Here is a 21,743-nt window from a genome sequence, read left to right on the forward strand (position 1 = left end):
TAACTGAGTTTTAATGTTCTCCCCTTTTGCCCTCTGTAGGCAACTAAGGATTGTAACTGGTGAGTGGTTTTTTGAAGAAAAGTCAAAACGTTTCAAGCAAGCCAATGTTCTAGGCACAGATGTTGTCCGACAGTCCATCTTAAGAAGAAATCCAGGTAATTAAAGAAATTATTTGGTCTCAAAAGTGTCTTACTCTGCATTTTGGCTGGCTAAATAACTTCACTATACTATGTAACAAATGAGCACAGTTGAATTTCCTGAATCCTTTAGGTCCTTTCAAAACATGAAATCTAAATTTGTAATTCATGCAAGGGAAGAGGAAGTCAGTAGAAAAAATACACAGTGATTTTCTGTATATCTGATATACTGAGGCTGTTAAAGGAAGCATTTGTATTCATCACAGTTCTTTTACTAAATGCACTTCCAATATTTTACTAAACATTTAAGGAATTAACATAAAACAGATGAATTGTATGATTCACGTTGTGAAAGCTATCCTTGATTTTTCAACAAAATGTTTTTCAGATTTCTTAAAAATATTACTTTTTCTAATCCAGTTGTTCCCAACCATGGGACGATATTGTGTATTTGCCCCCTTCCCCAAGCCAGGGGACTATTTAGAAATGCAAGGGGACATTTCTGGTCATCTCTATGACTTGGGGGGAAGTCATAGATGGGAAAATTAACAGAATTTAGCTGGCATGTGCCAGAGATTTCCATGTTCTGAAAGGCACAGGACACTTTTACTCAGTGAAGAATTATACTGTCACCAAATGAAAATAACAGCCCACCCTGAGAAGGCTACTCTGTACATTCAAACAATAATTTAATTGGTTAAATATTGAGTGAAACTTGTGTTTAAGAGCATATTTCTCATGTGTGGCATAGTACAGGTGGAGCAGGCATCTTCTGGCCTGTTCCTAGGGTATCTGATATTTCATATACCAGAGACTAATTCCCTCGTTTTGAAGTGTGGCAGGAAGGGCTGGAAGGCTTGAAATTGTTTCAGTGCCACTTCTGGGTGTGGCACTAGAAGGAAGGGCTTTCTCAGATGGGTAAGATCAGGTCTGATGACACAAAAGGACAGAATGGAGTAGAGTTAGAATTAAGCAGTTAGCCATGGCTGCTTCTTTCACTTAAACCTCAGTACTTTCCAGAGTATGAAATGTCTTTCAAGTTATGAGGTGTATTCACAGGTACTCACTCTCCCATTAAATCTGGCTTATGTACTAGAAACCAGAGTATCATTTCTAGAATCCTATCCTGAATTCAGTTTCTAAGGATTTGGAGTTCTCATGAACCCAGGCTCCTCTACCCTAAAGACATCTTAGGAGGAAGATGTATTGTTCTTCCATTGCAGTCATCCCTAGAAAGCTTAGCTCAGCAAACTTCCCACAGATCAGTCCTGATGTTATTCCTCATTTAACTCTGGAATGCTCAACTAATAAGGAATAACAGTGTGACTGGGAATTTTAGGAAGGGATTATCATTGACAATTATTATAGACTTCTTTGCCCTGTGCTAATGTAGGAAAGTGAATAAAGAATATAAAATTGTTCTCATTTCTAACCATTTTGTATGTAAATTTGTTTTCTGATTATTTTTAATGAGGAGGTGAAGAAATACAAAGCCAAGAGAAAAACCACCAGGATGCACAAAAGTCAAACACTTCACCTTCTGCTGGGCAGAAGGCCAGCCATGATGGGCTCAGGAGAAAGGGGTAAGACACAGACAACCCAAAGGGAATTTTTTGTCTTTATTCCAAACACCTCTAAAATAAAGACTCCTTAGTTTTTGAAGTCTGATGTCACTATAGTGACCCAGAGAAGGTCAGAGATTCAGCTAGGGAAACATCTTCCTGAAGAAATGCAGTTTTAATTATTTTTGGTGTTAGGTGAATAAAGGCTCCCTCTGACCTTTATTCATGTCAGAGTGAATAAGAGTTTATCTTCTCATTTATAAGAGTTTTTCTTTCATTTGTCATATCCAGTCTTGTACCAAGTGGTTCTTACTGCTTCTAGGTAGAAGGTTTCATGTCAGGGCCAGTCTTGTCTATAAAGAGGTGATGACTGCCTTTGTTGTAGAATGTCAACACCCCTACTCCCATTCTGAGTGTTGATATATGAAATGTTCAAATCAAAGACTTATATTTGGGCTGAAAACATTATATCACCTATTTAAAATTCAGGCTTCCCTAAGGGAAAAAAATTCAAATTTGGCTACCTCAGTAACAATTCATAAAGCAAATATATGTGTAAGGTATATTTGAGAATTAAGAGGCACACCAGGAATCAAGATTCAAGGAGGCACTAGGAAACTGGGGTCAAAAAGGTTCCATTAAGGGAGAGAAGTTGTCCCCCAAATGCCAGTGCTAGGAAACACAAGGAAAAATGCTGCTTCATTTCTCAGGCAGCTGTTGGGTAGTTTTGTGGCTGAAGTAGTGAGAGTTCTAGTATGGACCAAATCATTTTATGGTCCTTTCCAGGTAGCAAGCCATTGTTCTCTCAGCAGAAATCAATGGTAGCAAGCCTACCAGTGTTTGAGATTTTATCTGGCTCTACAGAAAATCTTTTTTTTTTAAAGAATCTTGAACTGTGAGTAGGAATGAAACCTAAATGTCCATTAACTTAAATACTCATGACTAATCATGTCTTCATTAATTAACAGAGATGAATGGAAAAGACAGGCTATAGTGACCATACATTCAATGTATTGATTCTTCCTACCATGTTACATTCATTTGTCACTCCTTAGGACTCTCACAATGCCTTGTGCTTGTTCATTATTCCTTGCATTGCTTTCTGACATCCCCCTGAGCACACACTTAATTGTAAGCTCCCTTAGTACTGGCCCTGTGGTGTTTTTTGTTTTTTGTTTTGTTTTGTTTTGTTTTGCTTTGCTTTTGTGCTATAGCATGGTGCCTGGCTCATTAAAAACAATCAAAGACTTGATGGAATAAGTAACTCAGAGCCACAAGTTCTCCGAGGAGCTGTACTTTGCAGACCCCACTTTAGTCATTACTCTGTAGGTTACAACAGAATGCTGAACGTGGAGCTTGGAGAAAGTAAGTAAGTCACCAGCACAATGAATTATATATACCTTGGATTGTTAAAAATAGTCATAGCATTGGACTGAGCCCTGCTGGAACTCAACATTGGTATCTGATGGTTCTCAGTCTTCAAGGGATATAAACACCTGGTTGAGGAGAAAAGGTACATACTTGAAAATTTAATATGTATAGAAAAATTTTAGGAAAATATAAGATGATACTATAAGCTGCTGCCTAAAAGCCTTTCTAAAACAAGACAAGGTATTAATTAACTACAAGAGATGTCTTAAGCAGTAAATAATTAAGTAAATATTAAATAAGTGGCTTAGGTAATCAATGTCGGAAGGGGAGAGGGGCCATCAGGAAAGACATTCAATTGTAAGTGGGACTTGATGAGGACTTTGAAAGATGGTTGGGGTCCAATACAGCAAAAAAAAAAAAAAAAGAGGAGAGTGATCAAAGTGGAGGAATCACCTTAAGTAGAAGGTCAGAGGTAGAGATATGTAGAAGGTGAGACTCAGAGCAGCATAGGTTGATAGTATAATAAGTGCTATTCTTACCCCCCCAATGTAATTTTCTAGTTATATTGAAGGTTCTGACACTTTGACAAGACACTCTTCCAGTGGTCTTTGAAACAAAGATAACTTGGCAGATTCTGTTAAGAGTATCCTAGTACTTTTGGATACATTTTTTTTTTCTAGAAAACTGTAGAATGTTGAGTAAATGAACTAGACTCTCCCTGTGCCACCACAAAAATAATACAGCTTTGTTTTGTTGTTGTTGTTGTTTTAAGATTTTATTTATTTATTTTTAGAGAGGGAATGGAGGGGGAGAGAGAGAGAGAGAGAGAGAGAGAGAGAGAGATTAATGTGCAGTTGCTGGGGGTCATGGCCTGCAACCCAGGCATGTACCCTGACTGGGAATCGAACCTGCGACACTGTGGTTTGCTGCCCGCGCTCAATCCACTGAGCTATGCCAGCCAGGGCTAAAAATAATACAGCTTTGGTTTTTATTAAAGTACATTTGAAAACCCTCATCTTTGGGACATTCAGTAGCCTGGATCTTGACTTGAATCTTGGTTTCTGAAAGCTGTTTTTTGCTCGAGATCTAAATGATTTAGTGACATGCAACCAGGTTTCATCCTACATGAGACACTCCATTGTTCAAACTTCATTACCACAATGGAAAATGTCATGGAAGATATAAAGATTGTTCCCACCACACGAGTTCAGTCACTCATTCTACAGTAATCACTTGGGTTCTAGTATTTGTCAGGCATCATTCTGTGTTTGGGGAACTTGGTAGGAACTAAGAAGGTCAGAGTTGCTGCTGTCATGGAGCTGCAATCTAATAAGCTGCCACCTTAGTTTATCCCCAAGGATCGTTTGAGCTCCCCTGTCTAGCAAAATGAATTCAAGCTTTTTATTCTTAGCACTCCTGCAAACAGACTCAGTACACATAGTGGTTCTCTATTCTCAGGTTACAGTGGTGAGTTCCCAAAGTCAGTGGTCTGTTTATTAGCATGGAGAGAGGCTTGGCTTATCAGCAAGTGTTATGGCCGAGGGAGACTGTCATAACCTCTTCCACCACCACACTTGACACTATAAAATAGAGGCATGGGAACTCCCCACAACCACTCAGCCCCAAGGCTAATCATTTACTGTTGAAAATACTATCAATGGTATTCTTGAAATTATATTTTTAAATGATTTCATTTTTATCTTTTAAGTATATTTATATGCTTTCAGATTTCTTCTTAGCAAGTTCAGATCAGCAACCAGAGGAGAAATCATCATAACGTCAAAAACTGAAAGTGGGCGGAGTTACAGCGTGGACTTAGATAGCCAAAATTTTCGGTATTTAAAGTCAGCCCCCAGTTCAGACAGGTAAGACACATGCAGATTGGGCAATGGTATAATCTGGTTACAGTTGATGTATTCCCATCCAAACAGTGCTTCTAGGTGCCTATAAAGTATTATCTCTTGGAGAACCCCTAAAACAATGTGAAAAGCAAAGAGGACATTTTTTTAACTTGAAATCAAAAGCACTTATACTTCTGGACTGCAGTTATTGCAATAATTTGTGTTAACTGCAGGGACAAGACTTTATGTTTTTATGTTTTGGGACTCAGAGCTGCAGTTCAAATGGAGATGTACAAGGAAAATACATTCTTTTCATTGATTTATTGATCTGTTTCTGTTTAGCCTTCTGAAGAAGAAAGCTCTAAGTGTCATGTGCATTCCTTTGTGCATTCCTTGTAGCTTTTAAAAATTTACTAACGTCATCTGCACTGCCTCAGAGATTTTTCCATAAATTCAAATTCTTTCTAGTTCCACCTCCTTTAACTTGCTATCAGTGAGGTCAAGCGAGAATCTTCTATGTACAGAACTATCACCTTCTCAAGCAAAGTAAAGAGAAATAGAAAGATAGCCAAGAGCATAGTCATTTCATATCAAACTTGATTTTCTTGATCCTCTTGGGGCATAAGGTAGGGCTTACTTTCACAATTAGTCTATTTTCAAAGGCAGTGATGAAAGAAAAGGTCTACCTTCACGTTTCTCTGCTTCTTCAAAATGTTAACTTTCTTTTGTTTGCTTGGAGCTGCAGTAACTCAGCAAAGCCAAGAAGTAAAACCTACTTAGGTTCGGCAAGCAGAATTGCGTTCTCCTTGTTACTCATTTTAGAATATAGAACACAAATCCCCTAGAGAGGACACTCTTTTGACTGTTCGGTCTTTTCATTTTTTTATTTTTTCATGGAGACTCTCTATACCTGTTTTTCTCCCCTAAGGCGTTTCTTTAAACTAGTGTTACTTTATATTAAACTGCACAGAAAACAATATGGAAGCATAAAATAAATCATTTGTCCATTATCAAAAGATCATCACCATATTCAATATTTTCAAAAATTTCAAGAATATAGATATATTTCGTTTACAATAAATTTTAAACCATGTTAGCTTTTGTCTTTGAAATAGTTACCTTTGATTTTCCTTGGGGCAGCCCCATATTGTTTCCCACAAAAAAAATATGCATTACTTAGAGATGATAAGCAACTAGTTTAATGTTGCTATTTTTACTCAGCCTCTCAGGGACTTGGTGGACGGGCATCTTGGCTTACACTTCAGGCTATCATTCAAGAAGGACATTATATACAGGGTCCAGCAAAAATAACACACTTATTTCATTACAAAATCATAAGCATCTAATTCTGTAACATAACAATATCATAATCAAGCACACCATATGACATTTTAGGTGAAATGTTCAAATTAAAACTATACATTATTATACCCATATTATTACCGTACCAACCACACTCAGGCAGGTGTTACTCCTGCTGGACCCTGAGTATAAAAAGGCAATATGGAGTTCCTTGCTTATTCATATACTATATAAATATTAGTATATTTTATACTAAAACTTATTTATTATTTATATGAAATTCAAATTTAACTAGGACTTCTGTATTTTATCTGACAACTCTACTATGAAGTTTGGTGGACACACTCCAAGGCATTTCTAGGTCTCTAGCCCTAGTGCTAAAGGCCAGATTGCTGAAGGTCACAGGTGCAACCTATTAGCAGAAAAGCACTCAGAAACTAGACATGAACACACAGAGCTATCCCAGGGGTTGAAGGGAATCTGGGCAGAATATTAACAATATCTTCTAAAAAATGTAAAGGAAGAATGGAACTGAACTTACATTCACTCTGTTCAGTAAAAAATGAAGGATGATACTGTGTTTTTCAGCAGCATTTCTATTATGACATTGGAGGATATGGTAAGCATTTTACCATGGGACCTCTACATTCTCTCTTTTTCTGAGGTTTAAACTGGAATATATATTGATTAATTTTGTTTAAACACAATGTTATATTTGATTTAACATCTACTTTATCCTTGGACAAGAGACAACCTCCTTTTGATCCAATTTATTCACCTGGTCATAAGGATAGCATAGATACTCATCTCACAGGGCTATTGTGAGGATTAAATGTGTTAAACATGCCAAGCTATTAGCACAGGGCCTGCTACATAGTAAGCTTTAGTAAAGGTTAGCTGTTAACACAGTATTTATGACTTAATTCCCACTTTTCAGTAGTGTGTGAGGTCATTACAGTTAAGAACTACTTTCCAAGATAGTTTCTTTTTTTAGTTACTTTATTGTTGTTCAATTACAGTTGTCTGCATTTTCCCCCACCACTCCCCCCACCCCAGCCAAACACACTTCCCTCCCTTGCTTCTACCCTCCCCCTTGTTTTTGTCCATGTGTTCTTTATAATAGTTCCTGAAAACCCTTTCCCAATTATCCCCTTCCTCCTCCCCTCTGGTACTGCCAGATTGTTCTTAATTTCAATGTCTTTGGTTATATTTTGTTTGCTTATTTCCTTTGTTTATTATGTTCCAGTTAAAGGTGAGATCCCTCACCTTTATGGTATTTGTCCCTCACTGCCTGGCTTATTTCACTTAGCATAATGCTCTCCAGTTCCATTTATGCTGTCGCAAAGGGTAAGAGCTCCTTCTTTCTCTCTGCTGAGTAGTATTCCATTGTGTAGATGCACCATGGTTTTTTGATCCACTCATTTACTGATGGGCACTTAGGTTGCTTCCAGCACTTGGCTATTGTAAATTGTGCTGCTACAAACATTGGAGTGTGTAGGTTCTTTTGGATTGGTGTTTTAGGATTTTTAGGATATAATCTGAGCAGTGGAATTGCTGGGTCAAAAGGCAGTTCCATTTTTAGTTTTCTGAGGACATTCCATACTGTTTTCCACAGTGGCTGCACCAGTCTGCATTCCCACCAACAGTGCACTAGGGTTCCCTTTACTCCACATCTTCTCCAACACTTGTTTGTTGCTTTGTTTATGATGGCCATTCTGACCTGTGTGAAGTGATATCTCCTTGTTGTTTTAATTTGCATCTTTCTGATGGTTAGTGACGAGCATCTTTTCAAATGTTTCTGGGCCCTCTGTATGACCTCCTTGGAGAAGTGTTTGTTCAAGTCTTTTGCCCATTTTTTAATTGGGTTTTTCCTAAAGTCTATTACTGTAGTGTTTGTTGTAGCTGTTGTTTACTGTATAAATTCAAACTTCTCCATCTACAATTGAGGATTGAATAGAGGTTGGGGGGCAGGTCATAGCATTAGAAGTAGTTTTATATTCCATCACATGTACTCAATCATTCTTCATCAAAAACCTACTCTGGAATTTTCTAACTCCATTTCCTTTGTTCCTGTTCTGAACAAAGGAAAGGCCTCGTGAACTCCTACCTCTGTATGCAAGTAGTTGAATGACATCTTTTTAAAATTTTTTTATTGTTGTTCAAGTACAGTTGTCTCCATTCTCCCACACACTCCCCCCTCCCACCCTTGATCTTATCCCCCTTTGGCTTTGTCCATAAGTCCTTTATCCATGTTCCTTGATGGCCTTTCCCCTTCTTTCCCTCCATTAACCCCTCCTATCTCCCCTCTGGTTACTGTCAGTTTGTTTTTTATTTCAATGTCTCTGGTCATATTTTGCTCACTTGTTTGTTTTGTTGATTAGGTTTCACTTATAGGTGAGATCATATGTTTTTTGTCATTCATGGCCTGGCTTATTTCACTCAGCATAATGCTCTCCAGTTCCATCCATGCTGTCATGAAGGGTAGGAGCTCTACATTTGCATAACAAACTCATTTCTCATCCTTCCTCTTCATCCCCACCCAAACATATACCAACATATGATTTCATCCAAATATTTTTCACTGCTCTCCAGGAGGTCTGGGACTGACTATCATCATCTCTGCAGAGCTCCACAAGATGTTTTGGTTGGCTCCGATCCCAAAGCAGAGAACACAGTATTCAAGCTAGTCCTCACCTGCATTCCAAGCGCAAACCCTGTGTGTATGCTCACTCTGGTGCATACTCTTATGTGTGCATGCACATGTGCTCACTTTCTTGTTGTTACCCACGCTGTCCAACATACCTGCTCTCTCTCAAACTAGCACTGGCACATTGTCTCTCTCTGTCTGATTCCTCTCTCTGATCTCTCTCTGTCTTTGATTTCTCTCTCTGATCTCTGTCTCTTTTTGTCTCTCTTTCTCCCCCCTCTCTCCCTCCTTACCTCCCTCATAAACAAAGCTTGTTTAGTACTCTTATGATTAAGAAAATCATTCTTTTCTATTATTTTGGCAAAATGAGTATATGAAACCCATTCTATCAATATATCATCTATCCTTTTTTTATTAGAAGTAAAATTATTTTTCTGTCCTGAATGTAATTTTCTTTGACATCTTTGCAGTTAAGATGTCAATTAAGCAAAGGATATGGTCACAGTATTTCATGAATTGATGGGCATGTGTTAGAACAACATGTGTGAGGAAATGTGGATTCACAGGAGTCTTTAATTTTCTGTGATCATATCAGTGGGAATTATATGAGGTCGGGAGTTGCCAAATAATTCTTCAGCTAGAAGCTTCTATTTATAACTCAAAACCATCCCCTTTTTAGCTCACCCTTTGCCCACCATACACACCTACCTTGATTTGAGATCCCCTACAAGCAAACCCTGAAATAAGGATTCAAGAGCAAGTAATTTATTTAGGATGTGGTCTTGGAAAACACAGGGGAGTGGAGAAGTGAACTAGGAAAGGGATGGAAGCCAAAAAGAATGTGTCATCAAGCCAGTTTCTACTGTGCACAATTAGAGCTCAACCTCAGTGGATAACTATAGGAAACAACGTAGAACACACCTCAGCATTATCCACTCAAGAGAGCCAAAGTCTCCTGGCTGGTATTGCTCAATGGATTGAGTGCCATCCTGTGAAACAAAGGGTCATTGGTTTGATTCCCACACGTGATTGGGTTGTAGGCCAGGTTTCTGGGTGGGGGGAGCACATGATAGGCAACCACACATTGATGTTTCTCTCCCTCTCTTTGTCCCTCCCCCTCTCTCTCTCTAAAAATAAATAAATAAAATCTTTAAAAAAGAGAAAAAGAAGGAATCTGGCATATTTATAAACCAGTGTCTCTTCAGCATTGGTTGAGGGCTGATTCTGGGACACTAACTCTGTCTCTTCTGAATAGTTCTGTGAACAGCGGTTCCATGCTCTTGTGACCTGAAGGAGTCCTCAGGCATAGAGTTATGAATGTTCCCAGTAAACAGTATTCTGTGGGTAGAGATGAGTACTGAGGGTAAGTGGGTAGGAGCACTGATGTTAGCTATAACATGCCACCCAAATTGCTCTCATATCTCCTCCAAAGATGCAATTTGTCAGACCAGCAGTTGCTTAGCCCCTGATTTATGTTTACTTTATATACACCAGACTTTCCTTATTATAATGTCAATAATGTGTGAAGGTTTGGAGACTCAGCAATTCAGTCAGGCTCTTGATGCTATACTTTTGTTGAACTTCAACTGGATTCTTAATTTGCCTCATTCTTGTGGTAAAATGATCATAAGCTTGATGCCTCCTTGCTATCTTGTTTGTTTCCCAAAGATTCACTGCCTTAGCATGTTATATTTCCATGAACTAAACTGAACACATTTTCCTCCTCTAATATAATAAGTTTTTTTCTGAATTCTTTTTTCCTTTTTTTGAAATACATTTCTAAGATAGAATAAAATTTTCTTTTGTATCATTTTCTTTTTTATTTATTTTTTAAATTTTATTTTAATTGTTCAAGTATAGTTTTCTATCTTTTACTCCCATCCCAGCCCACCCACCCAGCCCCCCACCTCCCTCCCATTTCCACCCCCTCTAGTTTTTGCCCATGTGTCCTTTATACTTGTCCCTGTAAACCCTTCCCTTTTCCCCTGAAATTCCCTCCCCTCTCACCTCTGGACACTGTCAGCCTGTTCTCTATTTCATTGTCTTTGGTTATATTTTGCTTGTTTGTTTATTTTGTTGTTTAGGTTCTTGTTAAAGGTGAGATCATATGGTATTTGTTTTTTACCGCCTGGCTTATTTTGCTTAGCATAATGCTTTCCAGTTCTATCCTTGCTGTCGCGAAGGGTAGGAGTTCCTTCTTTCTTTCTGCTGGTAAATGTACCAGTTTTTTGATTCATTCATTTAATGATGGGCACCTAGGTTGCTTCTAGAATTTGGCTATTGTAAATTGTGCTGCAATGAACATTGGGGTACATAGGTTCTTTGGGATTGGTGTTTCAGGGTTCTTAGGATATAATCCTAGTAGTGGAATTGCCAGATCAAAAGGCAGACCCATTTTTAGTTTTCTGAGACATTTCCATACTGTTTCCCATAGTGGTTGTACCAGTCAGCAATCCCACCAACAGTGCACTAGGGTTCCATTTTCTCCACAACCTCTCCAACACTTGTTGTTTGTTGCTTTGTTTATGATGGCCATTCTTAGTGGTATGAAGTGGTATCTCATTGTGGTTTTAATTTGCATCTCTCTGATAGCAATATTGCTGATGAACATAGATGCTAAAATCCTCAACAAAATATTGGCAAACCGCATCCAACAATACATTAAAAAGACCACACACCATGACCAAGTAGGATTCATCCCAGGGATTCAAGGATGGTTCAACATTCACAAATCAGCAAATGTAATACACCACATAAACAAAAGCAAAGACAAAAAACACATGATCATATCAATAGATGCAGAAAAAGCATTTGATAAGGTACAGCACCCATTTGTGATAAAAATACTCAGCAAAGTGGGCATAGAGGGAGCATTCCTCAACATAATAAAGGCTATATATGAGAGACCTACATCCAACATTATACTCAATGGGCAAAAACTAAAATCTTTTCCACTAAGATCAGGAACAAGACAAGGTTGTCCACTTTCACCACTTCTTTTCAATATAGTATTCAAAGTTTTAGCCACAGCGATCAGACAAGAAAAGGAAATAAAAGGCATCCAAATCAGAAAGAAGGAAACAAAAGTCATTGTTTGCAGGTGATATGATAGTGTACATAGAAAATCCTATAGACTCCACTCAAAAACTGCTCGACCTAATAAATGAATTTGGCAAAACAGTGGGATACAAAGTCAATATCCAGAAATCAAAGACATTTTTGTATACAAACAATGAAATATATTTTATTGATTATTCTATTACAGTTGTCCCATTTCTCCCCACTTTATTCCCCTCTGTCGTGCATACCCCCTCCTACCCACATTCCCCACTTTAGTTCATGTCCATCATTCATACATATAAGTTCTTTGGCTTCCATATTTCCTATACTATTCTTAACCTCCCCTATCTACTTTCTACCTACCATTTATGTTACTTATTCCCTGTACCTTTCACCCCTCCACCTCCCCACAGATAACCCTTCATGTGATCTCCATTTCTGTGATTTTATTCCTGTTCTAGTTGTTCACATAGTTTGTTTTTGTTTTTGTTTTGTTTTTAGGTTCAGTTAATAGTTGTGAGTTTGTTGTTACTTTACTGTTCATATTTTTTATCTTATTTTTCTTAGATAAGTCTCTTTAACATTTCATATAATAAAGTCTTGGTGATGATGAACTCCTTTAACTTGACCTTATCTGGGAAGCACTTTATTTGCCCTTTGATTCTAAATGATAGCTTTGCTGGATAGAAGAGTCTTGGATGTAGGTTCTTGCCTTTCATGACTTTGAATACATCTTTCCAGCTCCTTCTAGCCTGAAAGTATTTTTGTTTTGTTTTGTTTATTTTTTTGAGAAATCAGCTGATAGTCTAATGGGAACTCCTTTGTGGGTAACTCTCTCCTTTTCTCTTGCTGCTTTTAAGATTGTCTCCTTATCTTTAACATTGAGTAATGTAATTATGATGTACCTTGGTGTGTACTTCCTTGGGTCCAACTTTGTTGGGACTCTCTGAGCTTCCTGGACTTTCTGAAAGTCTATTTCCTTTGCCATTTTGGGGAAGTTCTTCTTCATTATGTTTTCAAATAAGTTTTTATTTTCTTGCTCTTCCTCTTCACCTTCTGGCACCCCTATGATTTGGATGTTGGAACATTTGAAGTTGTCCTGGAGGTTGCTAAGCCTCTCATCATTTTTTTTGAATTCTTGTTTCTTCATTCTGTTCTGGTCGAATGTTTCTTTCTTTCTTCTGCTCCAAACCATTGATTTGAGTCCTGGTTTCCTTCCCATCACTGTTGGTTCCCTGTATATTTTTCTTTATTTCATCTTTCATGGCCTTCATTTGTTCTTCTATTTTGTAACCATACTCAACCATTTCTGTGAGCATCTGATTATCAGTGTTTTGAACTCTGCCTCTGATAGGTTGGCTATCTCTTTATTATTTAGTTGTATTTTTCTGGAGCTTTCATCTCTTCTTTCATTTGGGCCACCCCTATTATGTAGTAAGGGGTGGAGCCTTAGGTGTTCACCAGGGTAGGGCAACCCAAGTCTCCATGTTGTGACACTATCAGTGGGGGAGGGGTCCTAGAGGGAACAGTGCCACTTGCTCACTTCTCTGCTGGCTTTCAGTCACTCCCATCATTACCCACAAGCAAATTTGGCCCTTCTGGTGCTGATTCCCAGGTGGGTGGGTTTGTGTACATTCTAGGACCTGTGGATCTCTCCAATGGACTGTCCTGTGAGGCTGAGGGTTTCTCCTCCTGCCTCAACCCTCACAGGATTTTTCAGTCAAAGGTTTTGAGGCTTTATTTTCCCACACTGGAAGCCTGGATTGTGCGGCATATCTTACTCCCCAGTTGTTCCTACCGGTTTATCTGCATGCAAATGTGGGACTGCCTACTCCACCAGCTGCCATCTCACCTGGTCCACCAGCCACAGCCTTGCCAGCCCTGATGCTCCAACCACAACCTTGTCGTGAGTCCTCTCCACTCCAGCTGCCTGTCTCCACCTCTCCTACTGACCTGGGTGAATGTTTCTTCTTTAATTCCTTGGTTGTTGGACTTTCATACATTTCAATTTCCTGTCAGTTCTGATTGTTTTTTGTTTTTAAAATTGTTGTTGCCCTTCTTTTGGTTGTGTGAGGAGGCACAGTGTGTCTACCTACACCACCATCTTGGCCAGAAGTCTAAATTTCTTTTATTCACTGTTGCCTGAGGTGTATTATGTGATGGGTTACCTTCTCAGGTTAGCTGAGACAAAGTAATGGCCTTTCTTCTTCAAATCATTGAGTAATAGAGATATGTGAGTTGCTCAGTTATGCATTTTATTTATGCAAGTAAATTCAACACACAGATCTGCCTACATTATTGACTTAGTACTACATATGCCAAGTGGTAAATGTGAAAGTTCTTAGACAATAACATTGTTCTACCCCTTCTTGAACTTTTAATTTGGCAGGGAAGATTGGGATAACTGAAAAAAAATAATTTCAATACAATATGGTATCATGATTAGAGCATATATTGTGTGCTCTGGGAAAACCAAAACAGGCATTTATCAGAAAATTCAGGGAAGCTTCATAAAGATGATCCCTAAGCAATTTTAAGGGATCAGGACGTGGCCAGGTAAAGAAAGGTAAGAAAACATTCTAAACAGAGCAAATAGACAGTACAAAGGAAAAGAGGCATAGCACAATTTTGGATGTGCTGGAGAATACACAGTTCAGAGTTCTTAGAGTGTAAAAGTTGAAGTGTAGTATGCACAACATGAGATGGAGAACCAAGTTGGATCAGGATGTGGATGGCTTTGGATATCTTGATAATTTTTGTCTTATAAGCAACATAGCATCTCAGGTGAAATGAATTTTAGCAAATCTAAACTACTGAATACAAAGTAAGTGCTTGTTCCATTTAATTACTGAAAGCTACATCCTGCTAAACACTTGTTTCCCTTGGTGTCTGTGGGTGAAGCCAATTGGTTTTTTTCTTGCTCCTGACTTCCAGCTCCCACAAGGTTTTTCATGATTGCTGACCCCTCTTCCAACTGGCTCGCAGTCATTATTTAGACAAGGCATGAGATCAGGATTTTCTTATGATGGTAAAAGACCAAAATATTATAAGACTGAGAATACTAGCTGTTCTTAACTTCTTTTTCTTCATATAGTCAGAGTCCTTCTCTCATGATAATTATATCCTCCACTTTTGAGAGAATCTTTTTAAAGTAAACAGATCCTTTAAGGAAACCCTACACATTTTAAACCATCAAACAAATCCTCCTTAATTTTAATACATCAAACAGTAGAGGTTATTTATGTAAGTAACACTAAGACTCATTGAACAAAATTTTATTGAGTACCCACTGCACTATAATATCTTTGTCCTTTCTCTAAAAAGGAAAAGGAAGGAAAATATGTGTAATTATGCCACAGTAATCAGTGACTTCAAAGGAAAGTGCAGCTGGAGAAGCTGCTTGATGAATTTTTGCTTCTTCTTCATTTCTCTACTTCCTTAATTCTGCATTCAAGAGCTCCTATGATGGTTCACCTGTCCCAAAGTACAACACGCACATAAATACACATACATATGCACACATATATACACATGCACCCAATACCCAAAATCCATTCCTTTGGGATGTGTTGACCTCTCCAAAGAGTTTCGTTTTTTAAAATTTAGAAAACCATACCTATGTGTTTGTCTGCCTGTGTGCATGAGCACACACAACAATCAACACACTTTTTCTCTAAAGGTACAGAGAGTTAATACTTTTGGCTTTGTGGCCCATATGGTCTCTTTCTCAACTACCCCACTCTACGACTGAAACATGAAAGCAGCTATAGACAGTATATAAATGAATGAACATGCTTGTATTAGATCAAAACTTCATTTATGGGCACTGAAATTTGAATTTCACATAATTTTCACATATCCCAACATAATATCTTTCTTTTAACTTTTTCAACCACTTAAAATTGTAAAACAAACAAAAAAACAAACAAAACTCTTTTAGCTCATGGGCTACCCCAAAACAGGTGGTGTGCCCAATTCAATCCATGGGGCATGGTTTGCTGACCCCTGGTGCAACACATGCACTCACTAATACAGGAAGTGTCCTATTTATCACCTCATGAGTCATGAGGACAGGTCATCTCTCTTGATGTGAGCACTGCGCAATAAAGAAAATAATGGTATGAGATGAGAGGGCAATGCAAATGATGAGATATCTGAGATCAATGAATTTAAACTGATCTACAGTTTATCCCAGTGTTTCTCAACCTTGGCTGTATATTAGAATGAGGGGGGTATGTTTAAAACATCTTGATACCTTGATCCCATGCCCAGAGAGTCTGATGCAATTAGTCTTGGGTATAGCCTGAGCATGGGGATTTAAAAAATCTCTCCTTGTGTTTCTGATGTGCAGCCAAGGGTGAATGCACCCAATCTTCCATAAGACTGTTGACAAAGACATAGCATTTTTGGATCATCAATGAATGAAAGGCTGAGCTATGTTCAACTTTTCCCCTTTTCTTTCTCATTTTTTAGCATCTCTTTACCATTTAACAGGCTTGCCTCACTTTCTAACTACAGCCTTCTTGCTTGTCTTTCCTACATATTCACTTCAGGTCTGAATTTAAGTTAGGAAAGCTCATAAACCACAAGGAGAATATCATGCAGTCTCTGGCATGCTATGCACTGGCCTCATCATCCCAGTGAATGTTAGTATCGCTCACATCAATGCTACCTTTTGCTGCCTTTATTAGGGGAACAGTCATTTAAGTATGCAGGCACAGGTTCAACATTGTCAGCCCACTCTGGGGAGGTTGGATCTTGGAAAATTCTTTCCAGACTACAACTCCTGGGAAACCATTATGTAAACCAGAAAGGCAACTCATTAAATTATACTCTCTGTTCTCTATTACTGGATCCTTTATCTAGAAAGAGATATATCTAGGAAGCCATTATCAAGGTTTTGGGCCAGCATGAAATTAGATATAAAACAAAAGGCTTTTAAAGTATATTTTATAAGCTAAAGTAAATGAGACTCTTTCCTACTCTTGGATATGTGTCTTTCAAGTAATCCAGAATATCTAAGTTCCCCAGACAGTGTCATTTCCCCACAGTTTGGGCCCTATTAGAGCAAAATAAATATATCTCTTTCTTGCCAGTTATTCCATAAGGAAATTTTAACTTCAAGTTTTGTTGGCACTGACTTCTAGTTTTCCTAATTAAAATATCAGTAACATGATATCTGAATCTAAAATAGCTCTTTCTTCCCCTGGCTGGGTGGTTCAGTTGGTTGGAGCATTGTCTGGTATATCAAAAGGTTGTGAACTTGATCTGCCTCAGTCAGGGCATGTGCAGGAGGCAACCAATTGATGTTTCTCTCTCACAGCAATGTTTCATTGATGTCTGTCTGTCTGTCTGTCTCTCTTTCTCTCCCTCTCTCCCTCTACGTCCTTTTCTTCCTTCCTCCTTTCCTCCCTCCCTTCCTTCCTTTCTCTCTAAAAAATGAATAAACATATGCTCAGGTAAGTATTTTTTTTAAATAGCTCTTTCTACATTGAACTTTAAACTTCTCTAATTTAGACTTGATGGAACTTTTCCTATTTAAGTTGCAAAGATCCATGTATTTTATGTCACATTTTACATTACATTTAAAAGAGTTGTCATCCAAATGTTTATGATACTCTGCCCCTTACATTAAATCCTTTTAAGTGTAATCAACTGAAACAGCCAACTCAGAGGAAAATAATTTTGAAGAGGTCAAGGTAAATGTCAGAGACAAATGTGAAAGTATATGTCATTTTTGAGATAATGCTTCTGGCAACAATGTTTTCCAGTAGCTGACTTACAATAACAAAAGTTTTTCCTCACTACAGGGTAGCCTTTTGAATGCCATCATCACAAATAATCAACATGTGCTCCAGCTTCTACATAAGTAGATCTTTTGATTCCAGTAAGGATAATCCATAGGGGGACTTTTTCAAACACACTTGGGTTAAGGAGAAACCTCAGCACAAACACAAGCGAAAATGTCCACATGCATCCCTTTGGATCATAACTTCTTAGCTCATTTCTGCAAGATTCACTCTTGTGCCCCCTTATTTTGAAGGAGATTTTACCTTAAACAGTAGGAAGAGATATTTTTGAGGCAATATTGTTCTGAGAGTAGAGAACCTATAATCACAGCACAGCATTACTGGGTAGGTTTCTAAGTCCCTTCTAAATGGGATGTCTGAGATAAGCAGAGTGACTTGGAAAGGTATGAACATGGTTAACTGTTGTCAAATGTAGAAATATAGTACCTGAGGTAGTAGGGCTCAGGAAAATCACCAAGGAACTTAGAATTTATTTAACCTATTTAATTACAAAACTTTATTCTCTTGTTTTAAGAATCAAAGATACAGTCTTTTCCCCCCTGTTATCTCCCTCCCCCCTCCCCTCTGGTTACTGTCAGTATGTTCTTTATTTCCATGTCTCTGGTTATATTTTGCTTGCTTGTTTGTTTTGTTGATTAGGTCCCACTTATATGTGAGATAATCAAGGAATATGTAAAAGGACCCATGGGCAAAGCCAAAGGGGGAAAGATTGAGGGTAGGGAGGGGGAAAGTGGTGGCCAGAAAATGGAAGCAACTGTACTTGAACAACAATAAAATAAAAACAACACAGTCTTAAATCCCCTCCTGAGCAGACTCCATAGTACTTTAATTTATTCGAAGTTCCATCTCTAGAAAGACAAAGCCAGAGGCTTTCTATGTAGTATCAAAGGAATGCCACCAAAGAATTTTCATACTTCCTTTAATCAAATTTCATGAAACTAATCCCCAGGTATCTGATCTTCTTATTATCTTCTTCTTGATAGCTCACACTATCAGTATAGAACCTACTTGGTTGTAACAAGTTGATTTTGGTGAAATGATGAGTAAGCCATATGACAGACAAACTACAATAGAATGAGCACAGGCTTTGGGTAGGAAGAATATTCTGTTTTTATTCTGATTTTGTCATGTACTAACTATGGGACAATGTGATGGTGGTGGTGGTGTGATGTGGTATGTATGTGTACATGTGTGTATCTACACACATGCATGCATGCATGGAATAATTGTTTAGCCTGTCCAAGACTTAGTTTCTTCATCTTTAAAATAGGAATGTTAATACCTTTTTTAAAGCAGGGATTTTGATGAATGGAAAGTGTCTAACATCTAGAAAATGCAGCTTATATTTTCATAATTATTGAGGGTGGTGGTGGCTGGTAGTGTCAGTCAGGGCATATTTGATTTTGGTGGCTGCTCTGGTGCACAGCCTTGAAAAAACTTATGAGCTGTGGTTGACAGCTTTGATGGCCACTGCTAATTCTCTCTTCTGCCAGATTTATCTTCTAGGAATGACACATGCACAGTGAGACATTCTTTTTAAAAAGCATACCTCCTTTATTCCTGTCTCTTTTCCATTTGAGTCAACTATAAGGCCTAATCACTGTCACTGCTGTGCTTTTACAATAAGATATTTATTATTATAGGCATGCTTATAACTTATTAAAATAGTAACTGAGAGAGTGAAATACTTAAGGGCTTATATTTTACTACAACATATTTTGTGCTTACTAAAGCTAAAGAATAAAATAAGAACAAATACTAATTTGTCAAAACTCTATATAAACTTATGAATCTCCATTTAATAAGAAAATCTGTGGTCACCTGAAGGGCAGGAACTATTTTTTTCATTAATCATTTTTTAATGGAATTGAATTGATTTTAGCAAACATGAAAGTGAGTCAAGCCCATTTACCAAATGTCAATATTTTTATACCACATTTATTAAATGTGCATCATGAGTCAGTCACTAAATACAGAAATGATATATAATTCCTAGTCTTTGATTAAATATATACTGAGTGCTTCCTTTGCAACAAGGCATTATGAAGGTGCTGGGAATGTTATGGCAAATACGTCAGGAACTCTGTCTCAAAGGAGTTCAAAGTTGAAAGAGGCCCCCAGGCTCCCATATAAGGATCCATTAGGGATTGTGTAGTCAAGTATTACATAGCCTGGCAAAGACTGTAAGTCAATAGGAATTGAGTACAGCAGAGGTTGATAATGCCTATGATTGACAGGAAAGGTCTGGTGGGGGAGGCTGGATTTCACGTGAGCCTTAAAGGGTGGGGAAGATGTGTATAAACAGAGAGTGACAAATAGGGCATTTCAGGTGAGGAGAACATGAGCAATCTTAGAGGTAGAAGCATGACCATGAGCATGGTGAGTTGACTGGCTGGCAAAATGCTGGTGAGCAGTGGGAAATATAGTTGGAAAGGTAGGGTGAAGCTCAATGACAAAGACCCTGGAGTCAGACAAATGGGGTTGAACCTAGTGAGCCCCTGAAAGTCTTTGAAGAGGAGGGTACTATGATAGTTGGTGACCAGTTCCAGTGTGGCTCTAGTGTATATCATATGGTTCACATGTTATGATTATTTGTTTTGTATGCTTTTCACTGACTTTGTCTTTGGTTGCTATTGTTTCCATGTTAATTCAGAATATTATTTCTCATTTAGAGGAAGCACTGGCTCATCAGATCTTAATGACCAGGAAGTTGGTCCTGGGACCCCGAAGAGCAGCCAGAGCAGTGGTATTACCTCAGTCACTCAGAGGTCACCAGCTCTAAGTATACACACTGTAACCTCAGTCAGCAGTAAAGTAAGTACACAAATGTAAAGGAACATCAGGCTTCTGGGACTTGACTTCACCACCATGGCATGACTGGATTTCATGTCTTTGTATCTCAGTGCACATTGTTTACAGTGATTAATGGTAGAAGCTTCTTTATCAGGACTGAACCTCTTGCATCCTTAAGGTTGCAAGGATGCAACCTTAGCTCCTGGCAGGACGACTACAGTAAGAAGGAAAGGGAGGAAATAGGCTCAAAGGTGGAACTTGTATGATGGGGGTTTAAATGAATATATGGTTTAAATAAAATATAAATAATTTTTAGAAGTCTTTGATTTTGATTCTCCATATTACTTCTCAAGGTATTATCAGCACTAAAATTTTTCCAAGCTGATTTAAATCAAGAAAAGTAGAATCTTGAAATCCTTTTCCAGTTTTTTCCCCTATACGTCTGTTAAAGTAAGGGGTTGGTGCATAATGAAGACTTAAATTGCATAAAATATGTGTGCATATAACATATTATATAATTTGGATACTGTTATTTTAAATGAATGAACAAGCAGGAAACCATTTATATACAAACTACAATTTTCTGAGTCAGTCAGTATTTAGTGAGGGCATGCTATATGCCAGGCCTGGTCACAAAAATACTTGAAGAAAGTAAAGAAATTAGCCATGTAGGAGTCTGGGGCAAATAATTCTTCCAGGCAGGAACAACACTGATATTCATCAGGTAAATTACCAGATGGATGTTCCAGTATCTATAGTCAGCCTCCTTGAAAAATTGGTGTCTTTGCTCACCCAGAGTCTAAAATATCTTCAATGCCTCTAGATGAACAGCCAGTACAAACATATGAAGAGTGAGCATGCCTAGTATGTTCAAGGAAGAACAATACAGCCTGTGTGGTTGTTGTTAGTCAACAAAAGGAGGAGTACCAGGAAATGAGTTCAGAGGTAATAGGGCCAGACAGAGCCTTGTAGATCACATGTACTTTGGCATTTACTCTAGATAAGATGGGGGTAGTTGGAAGGTTTGGGCAGAGGAGTGACATGATCTGGCTTTTGTTTATTCATGATCTGGAGGCTCTGTTAAGAAGCAGCTGTAGAGGAATAAGAGTAGAAGCCAGGATACCTGGCAGAAACTAGGCTTCAGAACAGGAAGATAGAAGTGGAGGCTGTGAGCAATCAGATTCTATATATTTTTAAAGGAAGAGCCAAAAGGCATTCAG

The 21,743-nt window shown here is 38.1% G+C and overlaps 1 protein-coding gene across 8 annotated transcripts in view; it reads left to right on the plus strand.

Annotated features, from left to right (window-relative positions):
- SYTL5 (synaptotagmin like 5) overlaps positions 1–21,743 on the plus strand; it is a 212,491-nt gene that overhangs the window by 151,461 nt on the left and 39,287 nt on the right. For 7 of the 8 annotated variants that reach the window (XM_045860676.1, XM_045860674.1, XM_045860673.1 and 4 more), the window contains 4 exons: positions 40–155; positions 1,612–1,720; positions 4,798–4,935; positions 20,403–20,544. In XM_045860676.1, coding sequence (XP_045716632.1) covers positions 40–155; positions 1,612–1,720; positions 4,798–4,935; positions 20,403–20,544 — 505 coding nt within the window. The remainder of the gene's footprint in view (positions 1–39; positions 156–1,611; positions 1,721–4,797; positions 4,936–20,402; positions 20,545–21,743) is intronic. The other variant, XM_045860677.1, reaches the window with a different exon arrangement.

Source organism: Phyllostomus hastatus, unplaced genomic scaffold (assembly GCF_019186645.2).
Source record: "Phyllostomus hastatus isolate PE091 unplaced genomic scaffold, TTU_PhHast_1.1 phas_scaffold_200, whole genome shotgun sequence".
NCBI classification, from domain to species: Eukaryota; Metazoa; Chordata; class Mammalia; order Chiroptera; family Phyllostomidae; genus Phyllostomus; species Phyllostomus hastatus.